The sequence below is a fragment of the Notolabrus celidotus genome, chromosome 20, assembly GCF_009762535.1.
Source record: "Notolabrus celidotus isolate fNotCel1 chromosome 20, fNotCel1.pri, whole genome shotgun sequence".
In the NCBI taxonomy this organism is placed as follows: Eukaryota; Metazoa; Chordata; class Actinopteri; order Labriformes; family Labridae; genus Notolabrus; species Notolabrus celidotus.
In genome coordinates, this window is record NC_048291.1 from 19,875,950 (window position 1) to 19,888,151 (window position 12,202).

The 12,202-nt window shown below is 42.4% G+C and overlaps 1 protein-coding gene across 1 annotated transcript; it reads right to left on the reverse strand.

Annotated features, from left to right (window-relative positions):
• Window positions 1-1,527: 1,527 nt before the first annotated feature.
• nags (N-acetylglutamate synthase) lies at window positions 1,528-11,974 on the reverse strand. Its single transcript, XM_034711732.1, has 8 exons — window positions 11,349-11,974; window positions 7,916-8,196; window positions 4,998-5,211; window positions 4,731-4,911; window positions 4,518-4,557; window positions 4,192-4,323; window positions 3,879-4,061; window positions 1,528-2,721 (listed from the first exon to the last, which is right to left on the reverse strand). The coding sequence occupies exons 1-8, from the start codon at window positions 11,724-11,726 to the stop codon at window positions 2,589-2,591; spliced, it is 1,542 nt and encodes a 513-aa protein (XP_034567623.1). The 5' UTR covers window positions 11,727-11,974; the 3' UTR covers window positions 1,528-2,588.
• Window positions 11,975-12,202: the final 228 nt, after the last annotated feature.

The following is a 12,202-nucleotide window of genomic DNA, read 5'->3' on the forward strand; positions in this document are numbered from 1 at the left end:
AGAGCTGGTCCAAACCTGAGCCAGCCCTAATTATAAGCCTTATCAGACCCTGACTGGTGGATGATTCCAAATGAGAGATGCCTGATAACTGAAGGCTCGACCTCCCATACTATTTTTAGAGACTTTAGATATGACGAGCATGGAGTGTAGTGTTCTAAACGGGTAGCAAGAGCCAGCACATCACTAGTGTTATGAAGTGGGCACCTCTCTTCACTGATGTTTCTCTGAGTTATCCTTGACAGCTCCCCCTGTCCATCATGCCTACTAGCAGAACACCCCAATTTTACAACCCAACCCATAAAGTATTGCCATGTTCAACTGACCCAAATCCTCCCAAATCTACCAATCATCAGCACCCTTTAGATGACCTGACTCATGCCTATTGAAAAGCCTATTTCTGTTATATTTCTCTCCCTCACGGACAAATTGAATGGTTGCACTATTTCACCCTAAATTCACCTGTCATCTTCTACTTTCAATCCGTGCCGCTAAGCGTTTCAACACATGGCTATGTCAACATGTATAAAGACCTTGGGACAGACTAACCTTACAACCTGAGCAGTAAAGTATTTAGTAGCAAAGTGTTTGGGTGTGCCACTGTTTTTGTTAAATCAAATCCAGAGTGGGGGAATGGCTGATTAAGAACAGATTTTTCAAGTCACTGACAGTAATGGTTAAAAATCTCTGGTTATTAAAAAACATATCTGAGTACATCTGGTCGCACTAACCACTTATCCATGATCCTGCATATTAGTTTTCCTCCAACATCTGCCTAACCTTCCTGTGACCCATGTGAATATGCCTGATCTGACGGCTCCACCAGCAGGTAAAAAACAATACTGCCCTTACCTCCACCATCTCAACCACAACAACAACACAGATCTTTAAATCTGTTTATGAAAACTACCTGATAGGCAAAGTCTCAGACATGGGATAACAATGTCAAGTGGAAATTAATATATCTAATATTCTGTCTTTCCTTCATACTTTATACTTTATTACTCTTATTTTCTTTATTTCTTTCTTTCCTTCCACCTGTCTTTATTTCTCTGTTTTTCATTCTTATTTTCTTTCTTTCTGTATTTCTTCCTTTCTGTCTATATTTTTTCTTATTTTCTTTCTTATATTTTTCGTTCCTTTTTTTGTCCTTTCTCTTTTTCGGTCTTTCTTATACTTTCTTTGTTTCTTTTTCTTATTTTCTTTGATTATTTTTGTCTTTCAGTGTTTTTATTTTCTTTCTTTCTCTTTCATTCTTTGCTTTCTGTATTATTTTCTTTCTTTCCATCCTTTCTTTCTGTCTTTCTTTCTATGTCAATTTTTTTCTTTTTGTCTTATTTTCTAACTTTTTCTTAAGTTAATATTTTTCTCTCTTTCTTACTAACTTATATTTCCCTTAGTCTATACATGATGTACATCAAAAAAATATATTGAACCATTAACTAAGCATGTATCACTTTTTTTTGTTTTGTAACTATCAGTTTTACTCAAAGAAGAGACACAGACATAATTACAGAGCAGAGACGTGAGTTATGGAGTGCCTGGTCTGAAGTGCTTTAATGGCAGTATATTATTACAGACATACCTCTTTGGCATTTAGGAAGTACATGAGAACCAGAACAAGTAGGGCTTATCTGAGCAGCTTTTAAAAACCTTGTCAGTTCTAACCTTTACTGGCCACTTTCTTATTTATTCTGGCCACAATGTTAGAAAAGGGGCAAAAACTCCAGATACTTTTTACTGATAGATGTAATTCATCTGACAGAATGAGTATAGTTTTAGAGGGGAGTTCTTGCATGGGACAGTTTCAGAAAAGTTTGATCAAAAAGAAGGAAGAAGCTGAAATGTTCTGACTTAAAATTTTTGATCATACATTTCCCACAATGTAACTCTATATAGTGTTCCCTGCCTGGCTGGTAAAAGCACACAGCTTACCAACTGTTCAGTTATGCAACAGCTTTTCTTTTTAAAAACCAAAGATTCTGGGCCAAAGCCAAGAAATCCCTTATGATACTGTTTAACATCATTAGGGTTCATTGTAATTAACTATATTTAATATTTTTTTGATAAATAAGGTTTAAAAAAGTAAGTCACTGTAACATTATATAGATTTTCACAGGCTTAGGAGGACCCCTCAGTGTACTACTCACTTAGAAATTTTGGTCTCTAAAATAAGTGATCTCAGAAAGATCTGGAGGTGGACCACATCATGTAAGGCTGCAGACCCTCTCTGGAGAGCATTTTAGTGTGTAAAAGGAACCAGTTTTGAATAACTTACAGAAACAGTCAGTGTGTACATTGTGTTAAGGGTTAGTAACACAATGGACGGTGGAAGAAACAGCAGCGTGGGAACTGTCCCTGACATCAACCCTGACACTTCAAACAGAGTGGTTTACAGCTTATCCAAATAGTTAATGTATGAAATGCTCACTGCAGATTTCAAGTTTCAAGGTATGAAAACAAACCACCAAAAGAACCCAATTGATTTTTGAGATATCCATAGCTCAAATTAAGAGTCCAAGAGCTATGAAATCAGTAGATGTGAGGTGTCAGGGAGCAGGAACAGGGCGCTGCTGGGAGACCGTTAGCGATTAGGCGTGGAAAGAATCAGGGAGGTCCTTGGCGTACTCGACTAGCTCATAGGAATCTCTGATGTCTGTCAGACCGAACCAGAAGACAGTCCACACCCCGTTAACGAAGCTGCCGTCACAGTGTTTGAAGTACCTGAACAGAAAAGGAAAAAAACGAAAAGATTTTTACGACTGTTACAGACTGAGGAGGGTTGAAATGCACCAATACCAGTGTAATATAGCAGCTAATGCAGAATGGAATAAGAAATTATCTTTTCTACATTGATTGTGCACAGATGTTGCACTTATATGCCTTTGTCTCATAGATCTGCATTCCTGAATAGAATTCTATATCAATGACAATTTAACAAAATAAAACATCTAATACATAACACTGTGCGCTTAGCTGTTAAGCTAAGCAACATGTGTGCAAGAAGAGCTGAGCTTATCTTCTCCTACGGAGTCACTGCACACTCTGCTGGACAAAATACTGTATTTCATGATGCATTTATTATTCAAGTCCCAGGTTCAGCACTGAGTATATGATACAGGCCAATATCGTTCAGACAGTCTCTGTTGACATTCCTAAGGGTCAAGAACCAGTAGACTCTTTATCATCTGCTGTGTTAAATACTTGATTCTTATAGGTCAAAACCCAACAAAAAAGATGATTAATTCTGGACAGAAAAGTGTTGCCAAGGACAATCTGATCCCACATGTCAAATCTGCCTGTTGACACTGTGGCACGTTTCCATTGCCGTTCTAAGTCGGGAAACAACACGGAGGATATTTCTAAGTTACTTTAAATCTATTTGGAGAACACAAAACTTTAGATTAGTGATCAATGGTTGACCAGTCACCGGCAATGAAAAGAGGGAATGCAAGGAGCTGAATGAGAGAGATGTTGGACAAATTGAAGAGGATGACACCACAAGTAAACCCAAAACGAAACATAGTATGAGCTGTGGCAGTGTGAAAGGACTAGTTGAGTGCGCTTTCCGTCTGGACCACTTTCATTGAAATATTAAAATTTTTGCAAGTCATATTTGGAGGTATGGCTCCGATCTGGGAGCTCCCTGTCCTTCCATGTGCCTACGTGGAATGCCTAAGCCTAAAGTAGGGAGAGCACACCTCCCCTCTCTTTCATGTGCATGCATAAAAAGCCAAAGCAAGGAGAGCAGCAGCAAAGGCCCCAATTTTTGGAAGTAGATGGAATAGGAGGCAATTATTGATTCATGATAAATTACATGGAATGTAACTTGATATAAAATCCAACATGAAAGTCCTAAAATGTGCCTGTGTGTGTCATACCAGGGATTGATTCTGTTGGTAGCTCTGGACCTCCAGAACAGTTTGCCCAGGTCCTGTCTGATACATTCCCACAGGATCTGGCTGGTACCTTGACCCTGCTTACTGCTGCTCACCACAAATTTGTCGAGGTAGGGAGTGCCACTATTCACCGGCTCCATGGTGATTATGGCTGCCGCGCTGTACCTGAGGGAAGGAGAGATGTCATATATTTAGAAAAGGGAAAAACCAGGCCTATATCCGTGCTCATGGCAAACTTAATGCATGGAAAGGATTGGTGTGGTGTGGATTATGTGGACATGTTAGTATCACACACCCTTCAGAGAGATAGATGGAATGCAGCCTTCCTCTCAGGGAGTCGATGTAGTCTCGCCTGAGAGTTTTATCAAATGATTTGTTGATGAGAGCCAAAAGACGCTGGACATCAATCCCATCCAGAGAGGTGTACCTGCACACAAACACAGAGATAATGCACTGTCATGGCAGCAGATGAGTTTTTGTTGTTTATATCCAAAGCGACTAGCAAATGCAATTTCCTTGTATTACTTTAGCACTCAAGAAATTAGCTTTTTTGTGTATTTTTGTTTATAACTTTTTTTTAGATTATATACATTTAGGTATCTGACAAAAGGAAATATATACCTGTGTATTGGGTCTCCATTTTTAAAGAGCGTCCCAGACCCTGAGAAAGAAATCCAGACAGAAAGAACAAACACTTTTAGACATGACCTCATTACTATCATTTCTGAGTGGTCAAAACCACCGCCCCCTACAAATATGTCCTCTTGCCTACTTGGGTTTCACCTTAAAATAGACAGTGAGTCAGTCAGTCAGTCAGTTAGTCAGCAGTCTCACCTCTGTGACTGAACAGCTCGCTCAGCAGTGTGTCTGCAGAGGTGATCACAGCAGAGGACTCAGTCGGCAGCTGATTTAGGAGTCTGGCTATGGTGGACACCTTGCGGCGCTCTGTACTACTCAGCCACGCCGCCATAGATAGAGAAGGCAGGTCACAGGGGAGAGAAACTGTTCCAAGCACCTGTTACACAAATACAAAGCAATGAGTTGAAGCTAATGGTTTGTTGTGGTTTTTGCAGTAACACATTTTTATGGAGAGGCAGCCACCTTTTTTTCTTTGCTGCAGAGACCTCCGGAGTGGTTTAGGAACATGACTTTGTGGGGTTGCAGGGCTCTTGAGATAGCCGCCGTCACTTCTGTTGGGTCCAACAGAATCGAGCAACCTCGCCCGTCCCTTCCGACTGGACAAACCAGAGGGATCGTCCCGCAGTCCAGACTCCACTGAAGGAGGCTCGTGTCTACAGCGACAGTGGATGCAGCACTGCAGGGCGGAGAGGAAACAGAAGAAATAAAATCAGGCGGAAGCACACCTTCTATATTACCTCATCCGTTTGTGGTTTCATCATGTACAACAGGGGTTCCCAAAGTGGGGGGTCACGAGACGACGAGGTCGTGAGATGTCTTCCAGAATGTTTTTTTTTTAAGTTACCCAAAAATAGTATATTTTACCCATTGTAGTAAAAAATATCAACAAGAATCAACAAGAATAGAAGCTAACCTTGAAATAAAATCTTGAAAATAGAAAATGTAATCAGTGTTCTGCCTTTCTTTTTTGCCAGATGACTCCTAAGTTTTGGGTTAGTGAACAGTTAATGATCAAAAGCATCAATAGCAGTAGGTTAATTCATAAGGGCACAGGAAACACAGCCACATGCTCATATTGGTAGGCTAATTTTGTGCAGACCAGCTAAATATTACTTTGAGGGAGAATGGGGGTCCCGAGTCTTTGGCACCTATATTTTGGGGGTCGCAGGCTGAAAAGTTGGGAACCCCTGCTCTAGGAGGCAGCAGAATGGAGCGCCCTTTGCCAAGTTGGAGAAAGTGGCCCAATCTCAATGTCCTCCCTAATACCTGAGCCCTGAGCCCTTCTTGACTAAATTGACGTCACATGGAAAGTGATTGAGGGAAGGAGGCTGTAAGGGCTCAAAACTTTAGAACTGGGAATGGGACAGCACTTAACGACTTCTCATGTAACCTACATGACGTCATGTTGCTCATCTTAGCGGCATTAGTACATTTTTTTGCACAATTTTTACTTTCCTCAAATTCAAGGACTGACTGACTGCAATGTGATCCAGGTTCTTACCATACAGACTGCTTAACCACAAAATTTAAAATATATAAATATATAAAATATACTGCAGATACACATGTGAAGATAAATAGATTTAGGCTGATTAAGGCTGTTATCTATAATTATACTTAAAGGCAAACTTTTTTGTAACGCCAAATTTGTTGCACCTTCCCTACTTCTTGTTTACCATTGCACATTTTAAATTTCATGTTATGGCGTTCGTTTACCTTTCCATGCTTGAGGGCTTGCCCTGGGAGTACCGTGTTTCATGTCACAATGCTATGAACTATGGGAAATTCCCTTACGCTAAGTCTACAAAGATGCCCACTTACGGAAAGGGGACATAAAGGGCTCAGAAAGTCTGAGAGAGATCCCTCATGCACTTGATGGTTTGACAACGGGACAGCCCTAAGCCCTCACAGACTGGGTGGGAACGCGCCTCAAAGTCAGTGAGTGTTTGAGTGTGGACATTGAGATTGGGCCTCAATGTCCACACTCACACACTCACTTTGACGGCTAAATTTCACCAGATCCGTGTCTGGTCCGTCTCCGATCCATCACGACACCGGATCTGATAGGTTTCTATTCTAGTCAATGTGTCAACCCCCACTGGATCCACTCCGTTGCATTCCAGCTGGGTCTCTTTTTTTTAGGGAAGTAAAAATGTGCAATAAAAATTCCTAATGCCGCGACGGTGAGCTACACGATGTAGCATGGTTTTGAGCACTTAAAGCCTCCTGCTCTCAGTCACTTTCCAGTTGACGTCAATTAAGTCAAGAAGGGCTCAGGGCTCAGGGTTCAGGGAGGACCTTGATCTCCTCCATGAGCCCTGAGCACTGAACCTTCACGCACTTAAAGAATTGACAGGGGGACAGCCCTAAGCCCTCAGGGATTCATTAGGAACACGCCTCAAAGTCAGTGAGTGTGTGAGTGTGGACATTGAGCGTGGGCCACACTCCCCCCACTCAAATGAAACAAGAACAACCTGTGAAACCAGGGATTTCTGTCACACAAACAAATCCACGAAGCAGGCTCAGTCAAATCGAGTCAAGAACCCTGTCTTCTTGGTAGTTTTTCTCTTTTAAACATCTTCTGATTTCAATCTGATGATGATGAGCGGGACCCAGTAAATGAACGCATAATTTTCAGGACGAGGAAAAGGTTCAGTTGGATCCCTTATATATTGCTAACCTTTTTTTTTTTCTTTTTTTCAAAGCTGTGTGATACCATTAACTCATCCTTTATCAAAGCTGTTGAAGTTTTGTGAGTAATTCCACACAGCTTTCATTTGCAGTGTCTTCCATTATGAACAATTAACACTATTACACAGGCTCAGTAAGTCGGTATCAGTACAGACATGCTGTTTGAGGGTTTAACGACCAACTCCCACTCCTCATTCAAAGGTTTGGGACAGTACTTCATGTGGCTTGCCCTCCCTCCGGCATGCATACCAGGTGGAAGCGTGTAGAGACAGGGTTTGAGGGTGATTTGAGAAAGGCACTTTAACATTTGTATTTAGGGCTATGGACTTGTGATGCTGATATCAGACGTATTCGTGGCCTCACACATGAGATGCTTATTGATTAGCTGCTTCAGCAACGCGGACAGTATGCCTTTAGAAATGTATTTTCAATTGTACAGCCACCTGTAAAACTGGTTCTATTATGACTTGACAGCTTCTGGGACTTTATGTCTGTTTGACTGTTATGTCATAACTTCTTAAGCCTCAGGCCTGAAAATGTTGACAGAAAGGCAGTGTTGCACAAGGAAGTTATGGTTTCAACAGCGGTGGGCTACAATACGGCATGCAGAAGTTAGGATACCTATTAGGGAAAGTAGCTAACCCTCAAAATGAAAGACACCTGGTACTCTGGTACGTCTCAACCCTCACCTGCTTCCACGTGGGGCTTCATGCAGAAGCAGGAAGGACTCAGCAGAAAAGAGGGGCAGGACGGTAGCTGAATGCTGCTGCAACGCTTCAGTTAGCTGCTGGCTTCGTTCCACCAACCCTCGGGTGAACCGGGAGCCTGCCACTGGTTCCATGTGCCCAGTCTCTTCATTATCAGGCCGACCCATCACCACCACAGGCTTCATATCCATCCGCTGGAGGAAGGAGAGCCCGAAAGCCAGCCTCTGAACCATTTCTCTGCTGTCAAACACTGAGCTGTCCACCTGGGAGGGACAAAGACAGAGAGGACTTAGTTTAAGACAGTGCTAACCAACATATTTATTTGTTTAACTAAGCAAATCTTCAAAAGTTGTTTAGTTTCTTCAAAAAAGATTCACTGAATCGCACAGAGATAGCACTATATTACAGGTATACCCCCTTATAGAGTATCTGCCACATGTGGAAAACCTGCTTAGATCTCTGCAATGGCTTCATGTCTGTCAGAGAATAGACTTTAAAATCCTGCTGATGGTTTATAAAGCACTGAATGGTTTAGGCCCAAAATACATTGCTGATCTGCTGCTACTTTATGAACCACCTCGACCTCTGAGGTCATCAGGTACTGGTCTGCCTTCAGTCCCTAGAGTCAGAACGAAACATGGTGAAGCAGCGTTTAGTCATTATGCACCACATATCTGGAACAAACTCCCTGAAAGCTGTAGGTCTGCTCCAACTCTCACCTCTTTTAAATCAAAGACTAAGACTTTTTTTTATTTGCCACTGCCTTCCTATCTTAGTTCATTTTAACTCACTTTAAATTAAAATTGTAATGTAATTTTTAAAATATTTCTAATTTTCCTTTTCTTTTATGTTTAATTATATTTGTCATTTCAATTATGCTCTTTTATGCCTGTCTGAATGCCTCCAATGCTTTTAATCTTTTAATGTAAAGCACATTGAGTTGCCCTCGTGTATGAAATGCGCTATACAAATAAAGCTGCCTTGCCTTGTCTTCATATTTGGACTTGCCTGTGGAAGTGCCTTTATGTTCTCCTTTTTTTCCCTGTTTAGCAAGCTAAGTGTTATGTGTTGGGTTAGGTTTTATCAAAAACTTCAAACAAGCTAATTTTTTCTACAAGTATTCTGAAGAAAAAGGCGGCCAAATTCCTAAACAGGCTATACATTATAGACTGTAAAGTATGACATTACATGCCACCTTTAATGCGTTTTCTCTGTCTTACATTAAATTTTCAAAACACGTTAAAGCTGCTGTGAGGAACTTTTGTTTTGTATCGATTCTGGCGCCCCCCTTGTGGACAAAGTGATACCTCTTATCTCTTGTCCTATACATGCAAAAGTAGTGTTTCAACAAAAGCCTCATCCTGTTGTCTTCAACAGTCAACATTATCAGGCAATGTGATTATTTTCCATGAAAACAGTTATAAAGTAATAAAGGCTGTTTCTGAAGCAAGATGTCCATCATCTGGTCTGACACCTACGCCCTCAGGGCGGTTTCAGGCATCAAAAATTACAACAGAGGAGGTATCAGTGTTGTTGTGGATGTTTTTGTTTTGTTTTTGAGGGTCATAAAGAGGCATCAATATCAGTTTCAGTCTGTTTCCCAGCCATTTAAAAACTCCCTCCGGGCCTTTAATAAAGTGGGGAAACTAATTCATCATTTGTGATCATTTACTAATGACAATAACGCAGACATGCATGTTATCGTGAGATCAGGAGCGTCGCCAGACTACCTTTACTGGGGCACGTTCCTCAGTATAAATGAGCTGTGCCCCAGTATCAGGGGCGGACTGGCCATTGGAAGTAAAGGAAAAGACTTTAAGCGCAGTTGTTAATGTGTTGCATCCACCGCAGTGTTTCCCATACATTCATTAATTCCTAAACAAGTGAAGTCCCACTATCCCCAGCACTGCTTTGGGTTAAAAAAAAAAACATCATTAAATTCACAATGGTTTGAAAGCTTTCCCTGGTCATAATATTCTGTAGAGATGCAGCTTTTAGTTTCTCATGTAGGATGTTTGGTAAACACATGAAACATGACACATTTGTGAGCACTGGTTTCACTAACTGGAAAAAAGCTCTGGATCTCTTTAGAGGGCAGGAGAAAACACCTGCCCATAAAAAGTGTGTGTGTGTGGCTGTTTCCGAAACCGCCTACTATACTAGCAGTAAGTACTGATTTGGCCAAAATTCAGTATGTAGTAAGCAGTATGTGATCAAGAGCAAAATCTGCAGTATGCCATAACTCCCCGGATGTCTACTGATTCAGGAAAATTTCACAGCATGCATCGGACCAGTCTGCCTCACGTACTGTTTCCCACAATGCACAGCGCTCGTTCCGCTTTTTCTTTTTCCTTCTTTTTTGACGGAAGGAAATCCGTTTTTGGGTGCTGTGAAAGTTATCAAATTCCATATAAACCACTTCTTAACTTTTTAAATCAGAAGTGGATGCTAAAGAAGCAGTTTCTCTATCGGCTTCGCCGTTGTTTACTTCCGCTTTCCGAAACCGGAAATCTAGTGACGTCTGGCCCAGCATACTGCAACCATAGACTGTATAAAATATGGACGTAGTATCCGTGACGTCACCCATCTGTTTCTGAGTAGGCAATACCTACTGCCTACTACATTAGTATGTAGCAGGCAAGCGGCAAACTCCGGTCTCAAACGATGAAGCCAATGCGGAAGTGATATAAACTGCAATACATCGAAAATCCGCTTGAGGCTGGCTGCAGAAACACCGGAAACCACATAGATATGAATGGGAAAAAGACGATCTTTGCAGCATTAATAAACATGTTTACAGCCTGGTTCAAAAAACGGCTTGGCCCTACAACGCTAATCTCTCTAATGGCATACACTGTACGGGGGCCGAATTTTTTTCTAACGTGACGGTTAAGAAGATATTAAGATTATGAGTTTTGCCCAAATAAGGACATGACTGACGTGACTCCCGGTCGGGAACACACAGCCATTGGCTAAGAGACTCACACTACGTCACACTCTGCCTAGTTGAGTTCCGCATTACCAATATGGCTGCCGCCGTTGATTTGCTTCAAAACAGCTCTCAGGAACAGATGGGTGACGTCACGGATACTACGTCCATATTTTTTACAGTCTATGGTAGCAGGCCGTTTCGGAAACAGCCTTTGTGTGTGTGTGTGTGTGTGTGTGTGTGTGTGTGTGTGTGTGTGTGTGTGTGTGTGTGAGGAAGGGGAAATAGTAGGGGGCCTGTGCCCCAGTAGAGCTTTATGCCTAGCAACGCCCCTGCGCGAGATTATGGGCTTTCACATGTAAACCGGAACCCATTAAGTGGCAAATTAACCACAATACACCCGAGCGACGGGTCGTTTGGGGCAATTTGTTTCACAATGCTCACACGTTTTGTTTTCTAAAGGACTGAATGATGACTTTGCCATACCTCCAATACCGCAAAGGCAGGAGACATGGCTTTATTCGCTTTCTGGAACTGGGTCAACCAGTACCGGGCCTCTCTGGGGTCTCCGCCAACTTCATTGAGGAAAGCCTTAACGTCCCGATAGATCAGGTTCCTGTTGGTGAGCGCGTGCCGGTCAGCGGCGGAGAGATACCCCGGTTGCTCCTGCTGGGCCACAGCCGCGGCTTTTCCTCCCGTGCTGGCCGGGTCAGAGCTCATCATACGCCGCTGTGCACAGATAATCCTCCGCTGACGCTGGACGGAGCTCCGTGTCACTGCCGGGGCCGCCGACGGGCTTGACAGGTACCGCCCTGCCATCACGACGGCACGACAACCCGAGGACCCTCCGTTCACTTTGGACATGGTGCTCGGTGACACCAGGGTTCGAGGTCTATCAGACAGCAGGCTGGAGCTGGTGGTGAGCTCCGTATGAAGAGCGCGGCAGACTGCTAACAGCTGTCGCCCAGTGCTAAAGACCAATACTGCACCGGCACTCCCCAGGTTCCCTTTGTTGTCAGACCGGCGGGTCCCTGAAAGTCGTACAAGTAGCAGGTCCCGGTACTTTGGTCTGCTCGAAGTTTTCTGCAACCGCTGTCACAGCAACGAGTCTTAGTTACTGACTCACATGAACAGATAGATACAAAATATATGATTAAAAGTTTCTCCACCACAAAAAAAGACAATATTATGTGAGAAAAATGAAGATTTTCATCCAACACTTTCTTACTATTAATCCTGAACATATGTTTTATAATAAATTAAATGCATAATAAAGTTGTTATCCCTCATCCCCCCAAATCCTTAGGTGCCCAGTGCTCTTTGCTCCCAAAATTCAAGCT